The sequence below is a fragment of the Symphalangus syndactylus genome, chromosome 2 (genome assembly GCF_028878055.3).
Source record: "Symphalangus syndactylus isolate Jambi chromosome 2, NHGRI_mSymSyn1-v2.1_pri, whole genome shotgun sequence".
NCBI lineage: Eukaryota > Metazoa > Chordata > Mammalia > Primates > Hylobatidae > Symphalangus > Symphalangus syndactylus.
The window spans coordinates 19,065,618-19,083,651 of record NC_072424.2 but is presented as its reverse complement, the minus strand read 5'-3'; the positions used below and the strand labels follow the sequence as shown (position 1 = coordinate 19,083,651).

General features: G+C 49.6%; 1 protein-coding gene across 8 annotated transcripts in view; it reads left to right on the top strand.

Moving 5' to 3' along the window:
* GRK5 (G protein-coupled receptor kinase 5) overlaps positions 1–18,034 on the top strand; it is a 248,281-nt gene that overhangs the window by 161,973 nt on the left and 68,274 nt on the right. For 7 of the 8 annotated variants that reach the window (XM_055247300.2, XM_063625175.1, XM_063625163.1 and 4 more), the window contains one exon: positions 11,963–12,075. In XM_055247300.2, coding sequence (XP_055103275.2) covers positions 11,963–12,075 — 113 coding nt within the window. Of the gene's footprint in view, positions 1–11,962; positions 12,076–13,048; positions 13,111–18,034 lie in introns of those variants that run through there. The other variant, XM_063625189.1, reaches the window with a different exon arrangement.

Sequence of the window (18,034 nt, the reverse complement as noted above, 5' to 3'; positions counted from 1 at the left end):
CCTCATCATCCACTTGGTTCAGGGAGGCCTTCACTTCTGGCAGAGCATCAGGAGAAAGTGGGCTGGAGATGTATACTCCCCAGTTTGGAAGCGTGTGGCCTCCCTGTCACAGTGATCTGTTTGTTGGTTTGTTCAATCATTCATTCATTTTAGATAAACACCTGTGCTCCTGCCTGGGCCGGGCACTGATCCAGGTGGTCGGGATAAAATGGTGAACTGGACCTTACAGTTAATGCAGTGTTGGAATCACCTAGGGAGGTTTTTAAGAAAATACCGACGCCCTGGAGATTTGGTGCAGTTGGTCTGGGTGTGGCCTAGGAGTTTCACTTTCTAAAACTGCATGTATCTGGATGAAATTTCTTTACAAGGAGAAAAAAGATTGTAGAAAGAATGTCCGTCTAAGTGGATGGCATCCCAGGTGCTTTTAGGCGGAGCACAGGTGAGGAAAGGCCCTGGGTGTTCAAGACACAAACAATGGTCACCACTGACCAAGGCTGTGCCAGGTGCCCGGTCCCGGCTCACTGGAAGGTCCCGCCACAGGCCACTCAGGGTAAAACAAACCCGAAGTTCTTCTGAGCACCTGCGCATTCCCCAGGCCCCGCACGGAAAGGAGAGCTGTCTGGCAGTCACAGTTCTTTGCTTTCCAGGCTCTTCCTAATCTCAGTGATTTTGCAGCTGTGCTTTTAGGAGAGCTGTTTTCCCCTCATTTGTAAAAACTTGAAAATCTAGAAAAATATAAACAACCACAGGTCATGCATGGGTGTGTTTCCTTTTTGCCCCGGATCTTAAAGCACCAGCACTGCTGATGCGCCAGGTGCCTTTTCTGCGGATGCCTCTTTGGTGTCCCCAGGCTAGCACAGAAGTGGAGGTTGCAGTGAGCCTGCCGGGCTTCCAGGCAGAGGAGAGGGCTCAGAGCACAGTGCTTTGGACCTTCTTTCCGATACGCCAGGCCCCTTCCAGCAACTGCCTGTCCAGCATCGGGATCTACCTGCTATGTGGCCCTGCCGTTCCCTCAGTCCACCCCCACCCCTGACCCTCCATTTACCCAGCCAGTTCTTTGCGCATTCCCACTGCAAGGAGATATCTAAATTGTTTGCTTTTTTTGTCCTTGATGATAGAGGTCACTGCCTGACTCTGGGGGCTCCATTATTGCTCATGGTGATGGTATAGTCCATGTCCTGTCCATCTTAGCCTGCAGCCCTTCCCCAGACTCCTGGATACCTCCTTGACTGCATCTGATGGTTTCAAGCCAGAGACCTGGACCCTCATCAGAGAGGCAGGGGCCTGCACAAGCACCCTTCCACCCACCCTTCTCTTCCTTGCACAGACCCACAGACTACAGCCTTCTTTCCTCCCCACTGTCCCCCCACACTCCCCCTGCCTGGCAGCCCAGGCCCAGACACCCTGTGATTCAGTGGTTTCACATGTGGCTTCTCCAAGTGCCACCAAACTTTGTGAGACTTGGGCTTAATAATTTCGATCCCACAGAAACATGTGACAAGCACAAGACATTCGGTAAAACTAGAGCCCAGAATGAGGGGGATGAACGGCACAGGAAGATGGCAGGGCTCGGTTTGGGTGTGTTTGTGTGACACGCCATATGTCATTTTTTATTCATACAAAAATATCTTTCTTGAAGTAATAGAAGGCCACTCAGCTGTTGCTAACCACGTACCAAATGTTTCCTTTTTCCTCTCCTGCGCCTTCCAAGGGGCGGGCTGGGAAGCTCTGCTGTTATCCGTGATGCCATCTCGCCTTTCAAACGTCAGAGAGCTTTTTTCCTCGGAGCAAACGCCCGATTGTTTTTTCCAGCTTTGGCAGGAATTTTTAAGAGAAAGCTGTTTTCGAATCACTTCTCTGTTTATTGTTTCAGACCTGAAATACAACAGAGTGGAGGGCTGGCAGCCTCTGTCTGATCCTCTCTCCCCATGTCCGTTTCCTAAATTGCATTAGGATCTATCGGGGACCCCCTTCCCTGCCACAGCCCCCCAGTAACCTGGTATTTTGGGAAAATGAAGTTAAATAAAATAAACCTTCAGTTGGTGGAGAGATGGTTCCAGGCTTCCCTTTGGACACCCCCCTCCCTCCACCCCCTCATCCCCCCCACCCGCCCCACTCCAGCCTCACAACCTTTACAATCAACATGTGGTTTCATTTCCAAGGGCCCCGGTGTTAGCATTTCCATTTCCTCAGGAAGCCGCGTTCTGTTCTTGCTCTTACTTCTGAAATTGAACGTGTATTTTCCTTGGCCCGAGCTCTAGGAATGCCTGGGGCAACAATGCACACAGTCCCAAGCAGGTTTCAGTGGGGTGGACAGCCCTCCCCGCACCCGGGCTATAGCTTCTCCCCGCTCCCTGTCCCCAGGGATGGCCGCCCACTCTCCCCTAGCCCAGTGGGAGGGCCTGGCTGTGCTCAGGCCCCGTGGCCATCCGAGGGAAGCTGGGCCGCCCTCACTGCCTGTGTCCTCGCCGCCTCCTATTGGGAAACTCTGGTTGCCCTCCAAGAGTCCACATACTGCAGGCTCTTAATTAAGAAAGTATGTTCCCATTTCATGTCACTCGAAAAGAATGAAAACAGTGACAGCATTTATTTATCTTCACTATCAATATCATTCCAGTTTCTCAGTCTGCTGGGGGTATGAGTCTTGAAGGATTGACTGGGTTATGAGATTTGAACCTCGGGCATGTGCTGGTGGGACACATGTGGCCTGCTTCCGAGAAGGAGCCTCGAAGGAAGAGCAAGAAGGCTGTCATGGCCCTGCCCTGCCCTGCCCTCCCGGAGCTCAGGGCCAAAGGGCTCGGTGACAGTGGGGAACTCCTGCCTGCTTTGGTGCTAATGGAGAGTCAAGTTTCCTTTTTCACCAGCCACCTCCTATCTCCTTTCTCAATCATCGGAGAAGTAAAACTCATCATTTCCTGAGTCTGATAGAGGAGATAGGATCTGTCCAATGGCTGCTGTTTCTGTGGGACCTACTGTGTGCTGAGACTGGGCCAGGTGCTCACATGCGTTGTTGCCAATCCCCAGCAGCAACCAGCTGACTCTGATGGCCTCAGGTAAAGGGACTTGCCCAAAACCACACAGCCATCCAGAGCTGTTCCACTATGGAGACACTATTGCCATTAGGAGCAGAATAATTATGTGTGGCAGGGAGCTGTCATGTGCATTGTGGGGTATTTAGCATACCCCTAGCCTCTACCCACTTATCAGTAGTAACCTCACAGTTGTGAAAACACAAATTGTCTACAGACATTGCCAAAATTTCCCCCTGCTGAAAACCTCTGAGCTAGAGGATGGAGGTAGGATTCAGACCCAAGCCTGTGCTTGTTTGCCACCCTGTGCTAGCTCTGGAGAAGTCCTCACCCAAGCAAGGCAACCCTGCTTGCCTTTAGGATATTGGCAGCGTGGGTAGTGCTTTGGTGTTTCTGAACTATGTACTAGTCAGCCGTAGATATAGGCATTCTAGAATATCCATGAGGATCCAACTTCGTGGTGGAGGCTGAGGACAGAAGTTCTTTAATAGTACTGCCCCATCTTGCTCTGGTGTCCTGACAGTGTAGCACTTTACTGCAAAGCCCTTGCATATAGGTTTTCATTTTGAGTCTTCCAAATACTCATTACGTCTGAAGGCTTATTACTCAGCACCAATAAATTGCAAGGGACTGAAACCCAACTCAAACTAACTTAAGGGTTAGAGGAAGTCTGTTGGTTTATGTAACTGAAAAGTCTGGGGGTAAATCCCATGGTTTCAGATATGGCTGGATCCAGGTCTCAAACATCATCAGGACACTATTATTCTACTTTCTACAGTTTTGACTTCATTCTCTGACAGGTTCTTTCTATATGGCCACAAGATAACCACCAGCAACTCCAGGCTTACATGGTCCTAAGAGTTTAAGACTTCAGATAAAGAAAAAGGAACTTTCCTTAGAGTGCCAAAAAATGTTCAAGTAAAGACTCAGATTGGTAAGGCCTGGGCCCTGTGCTCATCTCCAACCTTGGTGGTGGCCTCACCCAGAGAATTATTATAGGGGAAGGGATGACTCTCCAAAGAAAGGAATACAAGACCTTGTGTTTCTAGAGCAGTTCAAATTGCGGTTCGTGGACTGATTTTACTGCTCTGTGATAAGTACAGAGATGCTTAGAAACACTCATAGCAATTCGATGTGGCCATAGCATCCAGGTGTGTGATCAGTGGACTCATCTTGTGGAACAGGTTATAAAGCAGTTGGCTGTTGTCAGACTCACATGGAAAGTTGTGAACCATGTGAGATTTACAAAAGTATCAGTCCATGATGGATTGGAAATTTAAAAAACTGGTTCTTTTCCATAGATAGCTGGAAAAGCACTGCTTTAAACTGGAGAGTATGTTAAAACACAGATTTCTGGGCCCTACCAGTGAAATTCTGATTCAGTCAGTAGGTGATATGGTTTGGCTGTGTCCCCACCTAAATCTCATGTTGAATTGTAGCTCCCATAATTCCCACATGTGTGGGAGGTACCTTGTGGGAGGTAATTGAATCATGGGGGTGGGTCTCTCCCATGCTGTTCTCATGATAGTGAATAAGTCTCATGAGATTTGATGGTTTTATAGAGGGGAGTTCCCCTGCAAACACTCTGTCTTGCCTGCCACCATGTAAGACGTCCCTTGCTCTTCTCTCATGATTGTGAGGCCTCCCCAGTCACGTGAAACTGTGAGTCAAGTAAACCTCTTTCCTTTATAAATTACCCAGTCAGGTATGTCTTTATTAGCAGCATGAGAACAGACTAATGTAGTAGGTCTGAAGTGGGGTGGGGGGAATGAGGATCTGCATTTTCAGTAGGCTCCCAGGTGGGATGAGTTCACAGTTATGAAATATTTTGAGAGTTACTGAAATGTGACACAGACAGGAAGTGAGCACATGCTGTTGGGGAAATGAAAATAGTATGGATAGACTTGCTCGACACGGGGTTGCCACAAACCTTCAACTCATATAAAAAATGCAATATTTGCAAAGACAATAAAGTTACGTGCAATAAGACGAGTGTGCCTGCATATTGTCTGCGGACGCTTTCACTACAACAGCGAGCTGAATCGTTGTGAAAGAGACCATATGGCCCTCAAACTACTACCATATGGCTAGTAGTAAATATCTCCTACTAGCCCTTTACAGAAAAGTTTGCCTACCCTTGCCTTAGAACCAGGGGGTGAGATGCCAGATCAGGAATCCCTATTGGGGTTGGATGGAAACAGGTTTTGGAATCCTGGTTAAAACTGACCTCCAGGGTTGACCTTGGAATCTGGTCCAAGTCCCTGTAATCATCTGCATTTGTGAAGCTGGCACGCCAAGAAGGTTTCCAGGTTGAGAAGGGGCTTGGAAGTTATTATTCGAACCCCCTTATTTTATGGATGAGGAAACTGAGACCAAGAAAGGGGAAGTGACTTGTCCAAGGTTACACAGAGAATTGATGGCAGAACTGAGACCGACCCCTGCCCAGCGCTCATCCACTGTGGTGTCCTTGGCAACAGGCCTGGGGTGTGGTATCTTTAGTTGCTTATAATAAGAATAGGCTAAGAGGCAAGCAAGGTCTCTCCCAAGCACCCAAATCTCACCAGGTGAAGGTGGTGAGGACAGGGGCCCCTTGTCTTGCTGTGCCCTCTATTGGTTGATGTACCCTCTGTTGGCTGACAACCTGGCAAGTGTCAGCCCTGTCCTGGGAAGGGCAGAATTGGAAGTGAGTTGGCTGTGCCCAGGCCTCCAAGATGTGTGTTGCTTATTGTATGTGCATGTGTCTTAATATGTGGATTTTCAGCCAGTTACATTCATTACCAAGGAAGCGTACTTGCTGGTACAGTTTGGATATTTGTCCCTGCCTAAGTCTCACGTTGAGATGTAATCCCTAATGTTGGAGGTGGAGCATGGTGGGAGGTGTTTGGGTCATGAGGGCAGATCCCTCATTGTTGGTGATAGTGAGTTCTTGTGAGATCTGGTTGTTGCAGTGTGGCACCTCCCCTTCAACTCTCCTCTGGCCGTGTGACATGCCTGCTCCTGCTTCACCTTCTACCACGATTGTAAGCTTCATGAGGCCTCCCCTGAAGCAGATGCCAGTGCTATGCTTCCTATATAGCCTGTAGAACCATGAGCCAATTAAACCTCTTTTCTAATAAATTAACCAGGCTCAGGTATTTATAGCAATGCAAGAATGGCCTAATACACTTGCTGACCACTCACTCAACACTACTTGCTGGTTCTCGCCCCTTCACGCCTCACCTCCCATCCCTAAGTGACCTACCACTTTCTGTCTGTTTTCTTTAAGACAGTCTTGAAGGTCCACTCAGTGACATCCTATGGTGGTCTCAGACCTAGCCCAGAATTCTTGTCCTAATTCACCTTCTCCCACACTTCAGCACACCCTCCAGGTCTCCTGGCATCTCACCTGGAGGTTTCACATCCCCATCGTAGCTTCTCCTTGCCCCTCCTCCCAACCTCAAGACCCATTCTCTCTGGCTTTGACCTTTTTCCCGCTTCTTCATCTGGACTCAGCTTCTCCCCCTGCTTGCATTGCCTGCCCATTCCCATATTCTAGTGTGCTCTCCATGGCCACCATCCCTGAAACTGACCCAGCATCATGAGAGGGTGTCTTGCCCCCTTTGCCACGACACCTTGCAGGACACTTCCCAATTGACTTATGCAGTTTTGTTACATAGACATTGCTATGTGGCTTCTCTTTCCAGTGTTATCCATGAATGTGCCTCCCTCTCATGCTGGCCGGTGAGCAAACTGCTAAGGACAAGGACTAAGCAAGTGTCTGGTACCTTGCTAAAGGGACTGCCTGCTGGGTAGACGTGGTTCTGTCTGAGCGCAAGGCTGGAATTCAGTGTGTTGCAGGAAGGTGTGGCAATCCCGCCTTCCCAGGCCAGCTGTGGGCATGCCGGGGAGGTGGGGAGTGTCAATCCCTTGAAGAAACAAACAACACATGTCGTTTTCTTGAAGCCAATTCAGTCCAGCTGCTCACCGAAGCAGGATCCCAGCCACAGGAGCTGGTAGCCTCCCTGCCCAAAAGCTGGGGCCTGAGCCCACAGGCCGCAATAGCTCTCAAACCAATGACTTCCTCTGTAAACGTCTCAGACTTGCTGCCACCCCGTTTTCGTCCCCTTTTCTGTGGACTGCACGTGAATCATTTTTGCTCTAAATTATTGATTTACCAGTGAGACACTGAATCCATTCCAGACTCCTGGCCTGAGAGTCCAGCCCTTTCCTGTGTGAGTCCAGCTTGCCTTCCCAGTGTATCTCCCAGCACCCTCCTGTGTGCATAAGCAGGCCTAGCCCCTCCCAGGGCACTCTGCTCCTTAGTCAAGGGCACAGCTCAGTGCCCTGCGGCTTATGATGGGCTTTCTAGACCCTTCCCCTTTCCCAGTCACCTTCCTCTTCCAAATGTCACATCACAGAGATGATGTCCTCCATTCTTGGCCAGCTGTTAATTCCAAGCCTGTCTCTGGATCAGTAACCTGCCAGTGGGTATAAGATGTGTCTCTTCCCACTGACCCACCCACATATCCCCACGTGTTGAATTCAAGAAGATATCCTTAACATCACAGGAAACTTCTAGTATCAAAAAGCAGGAGACCTTGGAAAAGAGTTTGTTGAGTGAATGAAGGACCCAAAATAACAAAGTTAGAATGGCTGGATGATTTGTGGATACTTAGGGGTCGAGGAGCTCCCCATACCCTACTCCCTAATGTCTTTTTTTTTTTTTTTTTTGGAGACAGAGTTTCACTCTTGTTGCCCAGGCTGGAGTGCAATGACATGATCTTGGCTCACTGCAACCTCCACCTCCCAGGTTCAAGCCATTCTTCTCCCTCAGCCTCCCATGTAGCTGGGATTACAGGCGCCTGCCACCACGCCCGGCTAATTATTTTGTATTTTTAGTAGAGACAGGGTTTCACTATGTTAGCCAGGCTGGTCTCAAACTCCTGACCTCAGGTGATCCACCCGCCTCAGCCTCTGAAAGTGATGGGATTACAGGCGTAAGCCACCGTGCCTGGCCACTACTCCCAAATGTCTTACATAAAGCAGCCTCTTTCTGGCTTGGAGGAAAAGATCAATGAGGCACATGGAAAGCAGGAGTTCCATGTTCTAGAAGAGTATGCGCGTGCATGTGTGTATGTGCGTGCGTGTGTGTGGACAGTGTGTGTGTGCCTGTGTGTACAGCATCCCAGTGTTCTCCCACCCCTAAAGATAGATTTGGAGACAGAGAGAAAAGTCTTCTGCCCTTGTCCTAGGTGTTTCTCCTCACCAACCCCAACAGACCACACTTGGGAGAAAGGTTGCGGGCAGGCCCCCTTCCAAGCTGGATTTCAGCAACATTGCCAGCTTCTGTTGAAACAGATCAGAAAGGGTCCACTCCAAGCATGTATCGTAGAGCTTCTCATGCTTCCAACTTCAATGTCATTGACTTTCCAGAAGCAACCTATACCTCGGGTTTGCTCTTGATACATCAAGAACTTTGATTTGCGCCTCCTCCTGTCACCTTGATCATTCCCAAATTCGTATTCTTCCTTCTGTGGCCTCCTTATCCATTTCTATAGGAACTGTAAATGTTGCACTAGGAATGATTTTGTTTTTGTGTGTGTGCTTGCTCAGAAAATGGACCCGTTGATCTTTATTTGAGGTGAAGGAAAAAATCTAAAAAGATCATTACTGGTCCTTTTATTTCTCTCTAGGCTTCCAACGAGTAGTTTTTTTTTGCCTGGGATCCTCTCTACAGCTGGGAGAGGCTCGGAACTGAGGTGCTGACAGCTTGTGTCGGAATCGCATGGTGTTTACTGTGCTGGGAGTTTATAACGGCCTTGTTTCCATACTGACAGCAAATGCCATATGGAGAGAAAAAAAATCTGTCAAATGAACCCTTAAGGGATCACAATATGGCACATGAAATCTCAAAACTGCTTTTGGAAAAGGTGGGGGTAGAGGGGTACCTTGCTTAAATCACATAAGCAGCATGGTGCTCTCTCCCATAATTGAATAAAAATGGAATTTGACACAAGGTAATTTACTTTGGTTCTGTGTTTGTGCTGGGAAAAACTGATTGGGAAAGGATGCAAAGATTTGTTTTCCTCCCCTTGGGGGATTGTGTTGAGTGGGAGGCAATGGGAATGCAGGCTGTATCGGCAGGGCATTGCGCTAACAGGTGCAGGCTGCAGACCTGTCACAGGCCGCTGAGACCAGGTTCCCTACTGCGGCTGATGATCACACTCATCTAGCTTGACATTTTATTACTGTCACTTGAGATCTTGTCTGTTCACCCACGCACACTCCTGCTGACCTCTCCAATCTGAGTCCAAGCTCCCTGCGGGCTGGGACCACATCCCTAGGTACCCCTCCCCGTCAGAACCTGGCACACACTGAGGCTAAATGCTTGTTGGAGTGGCTATTTGTGAACCATCTGTGCTGGGTGCGGTGGAGACTGCGCCCACGGCTGAAGGGCAGAGTTTAGGCTGCAGTCCAGGGCTAGTTGGAGCCACAAAACCATTTGAGAGTGGGCCAAGAGGGGACTTGGCAGGTTGCTCATCCACGCTGATCCAAATACTCATTCGGGAGAGAATGAAACGTTTTAGAGTGCCTTCTTCTACATACGCTACTTAGACTAGGCGAATTCCTCCAAAAAAACCCCTGCCCTCAGGTAGGTTACCCATGAAAGAAGGGGACCTGGCCGCGGCTCTTTCCATTCCAGGAGGCAGACAGCGGAGTGCTGAGGCCGTGTCCCCATGAGGTGAATAAATGCCCGGGAGGGTGGGGCTGCCTTCGGGGCTCCTCTCTCCGCTCATCTCCGCTTGTGTGCGGGCTGCACCTCCGTGGGCTCTCGCTGCGTTGGGGGAATGCAGTCTCAGCAGCCCTCGGCTGCCCAGTCATCCCCAAGAGCCCTGCTGGCATCCCAGGGAACAGACAGTGTCTTTCCTGGAAGTTCTGGCAAAAGCCCTGGGAGGATTCCAGGGCCCCCACGGATCACAGGCCCTGACCTGATTGGCTAGAACTGAGGCATGGCCACCCTTGAACCCGTCATTATGGCCAGAGAGAGAGGCCTGTGATTGGCTGTGACTAAGTGACGTGTCCATCCGTGACCTTAGCACTGTGGCCAGAAGACAGAGGCCTTTTGATTGGCTATGACTGAGTCACGTGCCTGTCTCCGTAGCATGGGAGGCGTCAGCTCCCCTTTTAGATTCAGAGGCTTGGGTTGAATTGGTGCAGACTGGGAGAAAGGAGGTTCCCTAAAGGAAAGGGAGATGGAACAGACCAAATTATCACATCTATAACGATGAGAAATGGGGTTTATTAATGTGCCAGCGTCTGGTCTGAGTGGTTTCTATGTATTGTCTCATTCATTCCTCAGGATGGTCCTAGGAGTTAGGTGTGCTTACCGTCCGCAGTTTACAGACTAGACAACTGAGGGGCAGTGTCAAGCCTGTTGCCCCACGTTACACAGGCAGTGAGCGATGGGCTGGGATTTAAACCAAGGCAGTTTAGCTCCAGAGCCCACACTCACACTCACAGATACCACGAGATCCTCCCTCCCGGCAAGCCATAGCTTTACATCCTGTGGATAAGCATTTTGAGACTAAGAATCAAAAGTGTGCCAGCGCAGTGGTTGTGTTCATATCCCCTTGTTGCCTGGCATATCTCAAGAGAAATCCTTTCTAGGGGGGGATGGTATTTAGCTCCTCTACACCAGGTAGACTATAGTCATCCCTTCCCTGCAAGTTGCTCTCCTTCCCAGGTTCTATCGCCCTCTTCCCTGTTTCCCACGAACTCATCCGACTGTGTCCCGTGCAGCTGCAACATCGATGGCCTAGTGTTCCGTGCTCCAGAGAGCCTGAAGCAGCATGTTTCAGTGGTTCCTTTGAGTATCTTCCTGGCCAGAGAGAACTTCTTGGAGAGGCTTTAGCATCACTGCAGGAAGAACCAAAAGGGAAAGGGCCCCCATCCCAACTCCAGCATGCCCTTTTGGTTTTCAGAGGAGAACACAGAGGCCCAGAGAGGGCAAGTGAACTGCTTGAAGTAACACAGCAAATTGTTGGCTAACACCATGGTCTCTGGGCCTCTTGGTGGGAGTCTTGCACTATTTCCTCTTCAGAACCCTCTTGGCTATTGAGTGGGTAAGCGCGGGTGACTTCCTGTCTCCATGCCTTTAGTGCCTAACTAGAAAAGGCAGGGTTTTCATAATTTGAAGCATCCTAGACTGGGCTTTTCTCCAGTTGGGCAAAAATGATTTTTGAAAACTGTATCCATTAGGATGCTTTGAATTACAAGTAATTTCTACAAATGTTCAAACTGCCCTAAACAAGGAGAATGTGTTGTCTCATAAATTAGCTTTTCAGATGTGGTTTGAGCTACAGGCATGGTTTGATCCAGAGATTCATGACATCACCAGGGCACCAACTCTACTTGTAATTTCCCAGCTCTCACCTCCTTGATGTGTCAGGCTCATCCGTAGCGGCTTTTCTTGCAGTGTCAAGAACACTGTTGCAGCACCTGGCTTCACACCCACTCACCATGACCTCCAGAGGAAGAGAGCACCTCTGCTCCAGTGTTCCCAGGGAGTCTGCAGTCCACTCTGATTCGACTGGCTCACATTACAGGCCTGCCACCCTTATCCAGTCACTGTAATCAGAGAATGTGATGTGCTTAATGGCCACCGAGGAGATGGAATCACAGTCCCCAGAACTGCTGGCATGTCCATACAGAAATCAGAGCATTGGACCGGGCGTGTGGGGTGGGGAGTAGAGGCTGGGTCATCACTGGTGCCTTCTTCTACACTGACATCTCTCTGATTCTGCAGAGACCATGAAATGAAGAAGGGGTTCTGGGAGTTTGCCAGTCACCTTCCTCCATCCATCTAGGGCTCTGAACCCAGGTGTGGGAATGACAGGAACGCCCTGTCTGGCCTTCTCCTGGGTCTCATCACATTCTTCTTTTCTTGTCTCCAGACAGAGATTACTGCAGTTTATGTGACAAGCAGCCAATCGGGAGGCTGCTTTTCCGGCAGTTTTGTGAAACCAGGCCTGGGCTGGAGTGTTACATTCAGTTCCTGGACTCCGTGGTAAGTTCCTGCTCCTGAGGGATGGTCCTATGGTCCTCTGTGATCAGTGACTGTTTTGGCTCAAAGGAAAAGATAGATCTCATGGGTTAGAAGAGTGAGGAATAAACTCACTGCTTACAAAATTCCCACTACAGACTTTGATTAGGAATGCAAAATTGTCTGAGGATCTAAACTCATGGGTGACCTTGGGTGGGCCCCCTCCCCTCTGGACCTTAGTTGCTGTTGCTATAAAGTGGAACCCTATCAGCTCTTAGATTCTGGAAGCCTGGGTTATTATGGGAGGCAGTGCCTGGGGAAGTTAGGCCTAGCTCTTGGATCTCGAGGCCCCTTCCTCCAGCTGAGAACCCATTTTATAGAATTCCAAAGCTTTTGTGTGTTTGTACAATTGTTTATTGTCTGCTTCCCCATTAGAATGCAAGCTCCCTGAGGGCAGGACCCTGGGCTTCCTGTTCACACCTGCCTCACACAGTGCCTGCATCTATGGGCACTCAAATGTCAAATGAAGCGCATGGCTGTCAAGCTGGTCTGACACCAGTGGCTCCACTGGGCTCTGGCATGGGTGACATGCCTGACAACATGGAGTCTTCCTTCAGATGTGCTTGTTATTCGTTTGTTTAACAAATGCTGATTGATTGCATGGGCTTTTAAGACAGGTTGTGGAATAGTCAGGAGTTCCTCTGCACCTGCCCGGGGAGCCTGGGCACCTCGGTTCAGCCAACTGCCCTTGGGTTTCTATCCGAGGAAGGAGGACAAGAGGGGAGGAGGAGGAGTGGAGAGCGGTCATGAAGGGTGGGAATTCATCCAGGCCCCTCCCCTCCCCCCCAGTGCAGGGGCCGAGAGGCTGCTGTTTCCTGAAGGGCCCTCATGCCACCATTGGCTGCAGCCATCCCGACTTCTTTCTCAGTTTGGGGGACAACCCTTTAGGGTTTCAAGTCTCTGTATCTGCTTCAAGATCTTGATGTGCATCTCTAGACCCACAAACCAAATTGCCCACTGGACATCTCCACTGAAGTCACAAAGGCCCCCTTAAAGTCAGTAAGTCCCAAATGCACTCAGCACTTTCTCCCAGGACCCCAAAGCTACCAGCCCTGAGACATTACCTGTTCCAGTGACCAGCACCCTACAGTCACCTGAGCCTGAAATCTTTGCACTCTTTGATGCCTTCCCCTCCTCATCCTTCCCCAACCTGATCAGGCTCATGTGCTTGGCTCCTTGACCCTGCCCAGGCCAGCTCCCTCCCCTCCGCAGGCTCTGCCTTGGGCTTCGGGCAGGCTCTGCCTTGGGCTTCGGGGAGGCTCTGCCTTGGGCTTCGGGCAGGCTCTTGGCGCCTCTTGGATGAGTGATTACAGTAGTTTTCAATCTTAGCTGGGCATCAGAAACACCTGGGGAGCCTTAACAACACAGCAGAGCTTGAGCTGAAGCCCAGACCAATTAATTTGAATCTCAGGAGGTGGGGCCTAGTATTTTTATAACTTTTTATTATGGAAAATTTCAAGCTATAAAAAGTAAAAGTCGACAGAATAGTGTAATGAACCCCCAGGCACCCTTCACCCCACCTTTATGAACCCACAATTATGAACTCATGGCCAATCCTCTTTCATCCATTCCTCCATCCTCCACTCTGTAACACTTTGTAGCAAATTTCACATATTATCTCATCTGTGAACTTTTCACTATGTATCTCTGAATAAGCGCTCTTTAAAAAATAGTAGTATCACAGCTTAAAAAATTCTTTCCTATCATCAAATGTTAGTATTCAGATTGCCAATGTTCTCGTACATTTTATGTGTATTTGTTTGAATTGGTCTGGCTAAGGTCCACACATTGTGATCTGTTGATGTTTTCTTGACTCTAGGCTCCCCCATAACCATCCATCCCCCTTTGTAATACATTTGTTGTTCCTACAGAAGAGCTTCCCACAGTCTGAATTTTGTATTCTTATCCCTAAGTGTCATTTAACAGGCTCCTCTATATTTCTTTCTTTCTTTCTTTTGTTTTTTTGAGTTGGAGTCTCGCTCTGTTGCCCAGGCTGGAGTACAGTGGTGCGATCTCAGCAGACTGCAAGCTCCGCCTCCCAGGTTCACACCATTCTCCTGCCTCAGCCTCCCGAGTAGCTGGGCCTACACGTGCCCACCACCACACCCAGCTAATTTTTTGTATTTTTAGTAGAGATGGGGTTTCACCATGTTAGCCAGGATGGTCTCGATCTCCTGACCTCATGATCCACCCACCTCGGCCTCCCGAAGTGCTGGGACCACAGGCGTGAGCCACCGCACCCGGCCAGGCTCCTCTATATTTCTTATACATTGCTTGTTGGATCTAGAAACTTGACCAAATTCAGTTTCCCTTTTTGCAGGGTGGAGTGGGATTCGACTTCCTCAGTGGTTTCATGTTCTTCCATTAGGGGGCATATACCATCTGGTTGTCTTTCTTTTTGAAATGGTAGCAGCTATTGCTAGTTTGTACCTGCATCTGTTAATTAACAAGGGCTTGCAACATGGCAGCATTCTAATTCTGCCATTCCTTCTTCATTTGCCAACAGAAGCACTTCCTTTTGATGACCATGTGGTGAGCCAGCGGTAAAGTTCATAGAGGAAATGGTTGATTCTTTTCTGCGTTAATGTTTCTAAAATACCAAACTGGTTCACTACCATCCTCCAGTAGCAGTAACTGTTTTTAACTCGTGGTTTTAAACATGTTGCAGGTGTATTGTTGCACCATAGTCATTATCCTGACTGATGCTCATCATCTCATCAGTGGCTAATGGGGGCCTCTCCAGGTTGGCTTCTGAGTCCCTGGCTGGGCCCCAGCAGTTATCAGTAGTCTCCTTGCTGTCTGATATGACACAGGGTTCCGGGCTCATCTTGTACTAGATCCATTGTTTTTCAGAGGAGCTGTGATTCCTTTTACTGGGACATAGTAGTTGCAGGCTACAGTTTGGCACAAGGGTTATTACCACTAGGCCATCGATTCTAGCACCTATTGGCATTTTTCAAATCTCCCAGAGGTTTAATGTGTATCCAGGGTTAGGAAGTAATGACATCTAGGATAAAGTCCAGGTTCTGAGGCTGACTTACCAGATCATCCAGCATCAGCTCCTGCCCACCTTTTCGTCCTTGGCCTTCCTGGAGTCTTTCTTCAGCCATGTGTTCTGGCCCGACCACCCACTTCTGGCGTTTCTGACTTGCCAGGAGAGTTCAAGCGTCTTGGCCCTAGCTCCCTCAGGCCTCCCTGCCTGAAATCCTCCCCATGGTCCCATTTGCCTGGCAAATGCCTGCTTGTCCTTCTGTCCCCTGTTCTCAGAGGCCCTCCCGATCTCCCTCTTCCTCTCTCTCCTGCTGTGCCCCTCTGCTGTGGGTGCTTGCTTCTCACCTGCACCTGAGCCACACTGCTGCCCCGTGCTGGCAGAGGTGCATGATGGAGAGTGCAGCCTCCAGAGATAGGATGCCAAGACAAAATGGCTCCGCCACCATCTGTTGGTGAGACCGTGGGCAGGTGTTTAACCCCTCATGTACTTCGTGTCTTCATCTGTAAGTGGGGATATAACTGTATCTGATGATGGGAGAGGTGTTAGGTAGAGACTACGTGAGTTCTTACTGCTCAGAACTATGTCTGGAATAGCACTGAGCCTCAATGAACCTAGCCATTGAGGAGTCTGTGTGCCTATTCCTCCACTAGCCAGAGCCTCTTGGTGGCACAGACGTGGCCCATAGTCTGTGAATCCTCAGCCCGCAGTGCCACACCTAACAGTTGAGTGATGCTCAGATTGGGCCCAGTGGAGGTTGGTGGCGTGCCTAGAGTCCCAGAGCATGTGAGGGGCAGAGGTAGGCCCAGAACCCAGGTCTCCTGGCTCCCAGTCCAGGCTCCTTCCTCTGCATCATGCTGCCTCTGAGGCCATGAGCATAATAAGCCAATGACATGGAATGTTTGAAGGTGAGAACTGGGATGGAAAAAGAACTGAAGCAGGTTAAAGGAGGTTGGGAGTTTGGATATGGGGAGGCTGGTTGTATCATGAAGTAGGATGGTCAGCATTGGAGTCTTTGAAAAGGCGACGTTTGATTGAGGACCAGGAAGTCATTGGAGGAGTTAGCCAAGTGAATATGTGGTGAAAGGGTGTTACAGGCAGGGAACAGCCAGCACAAAGGCCTGCAGGTATGAGTGTCTGCAGTTGGAGGGGAGGGAGGAGGGGCAGAGGGGGTAGGAGAGGAACTTATCATGTAAAACTTTGTGCCATCAGAGAACTTTGACTTTGAGTGAAATGGGGGAGCCACTGGAGGGTTTTTAGCAGAGCAGTGGCATGGTCTGACTTGGGGTTTTATTTTATTTTATTTTATTTTATTTATGAGACAGGGTCTCACTCTGTCATCCAGGCTGGAGTGCAGGGGTGGGTTCATAGCTCATTGCAGCCTCAGCCTCCTGGACTCAAGTGATCCTCCTGCCTTGGCCTCCCAAGTAGCTGCAAATACGGGTGTGTACCACCATGCCCATCTGTGACTTAGGTTTTTAAAGAATCCCACTGGCTTCCATGTTGGGAGCAGGTTTTGAGGGCAGAGGTGGGAGCAGGGAGATCTGCTAGGAGGCTGTTGCAGCAGTCCAAGTGAGAGCAGCTGGTGGCTCAAGCCAGCTTAGTAGCCCCTGGCGGTGGTGAGAAGTGGTTGGATTTGAGACTTGTGTGGAAGGTGTATTCTCCGATGGACTGGGGATGAGAGAAGAGTTAAGGAAGACTTCAAAGTTTTGACCTGAACAAATGGAAAGATGGAGTAAGGATAAGGCTGCGGGAGGGTCACCTTGTGGGGAAAATCAAGAGCTGTGTTTTAGGCACACGCGCCTTGGAATGTCCACCAGATCCTTGAGTGGCGAAGCTCCAGGGGAGATGGATGTTCAAGTCAGGCTTCATGAGAAAGGTCTGGGCTGGAAATGGAAAATTGGGAGTTGTCAACTTTTTTTTTTTTTAATTTTTATTTTTGAGAGTCTTACTCTGTCACCCAGGCTAGAGTGCAGTGGTGTGATCTCAGCTCACTGCAACCTCTGCCTCCCGAGCTCAGGTGATCCTCCTGCCTCAGCCTCCCAAGTAGCTGGGACTGCAGGTACACGCCACCACGCCCAGCTAATTTTTGTATTTTTTGTAGAGACAGGGTTTCGCCATGTTGCCATGGCTGGTCTCAAACTCCTGGGCTCAAGTGATCTGCCTGCTTTGGCCTCCCAAAGTGGTGGGATTACAGGCATGAGCCTCCGTGCCCAGCCTTGGAGTTGTCAACATATATATAGCTGGTGTTTAGAGAGCCCTGGGCTGGAGGAGCTCACCAAGGAAGCAAATCCACGTGGATGGAGAAGCGTGAGGACAAAAGATGCCCCGGACCAAAGGCTGCTCCCCATTTGGAAAATAGGAGGCAGCAGCAGCTTTGGGAGCCATCTAGAGAGTTGATGAGGCAGAGCAGAGTGAGGCTAAGGCTAAGAGTCGGTGGAATTTTCCAGCCATGTGTTTTGTTAGACACTTATAGTCAGTTTGAAAAGGGGGAAAAAAAATCCAATGGATGCCCATTTTCATTCTGGTCGTGCCGTCGTTCCCTCTCTCTGGGCCTGTACCAAGAGCTGTTTTTTGGAAAGGAAATGTGAGTCTGGCTCCCTGTGTCAGTGCGTCAAATGCTGTTCACATCTACCCTAATGAAGCTGCCACTCATGAGAGGCCAACCCCATCCCTTCTGCGTTTTCATCTGCATCCCTGGGAATTAGCGAGACTTTTTCATCGCCCATCTTGACGTCAAATGACCAGCCTCTGGAACACCTCTTTTACGCACGGAGACTTTATTGAGTTTTCCAGGGCTGGCGTAACTTCTCGTCTAAAATCCGTTTTTTCTTCCATCCTGACTGGAACCCAGAGGAGGGAGGAGGTGGCGGGGTCCTCGGTGTTGCAGTAGTGCCCCGGCTGCTGCCTGACTCGGCCAGCGCCATCCACGCT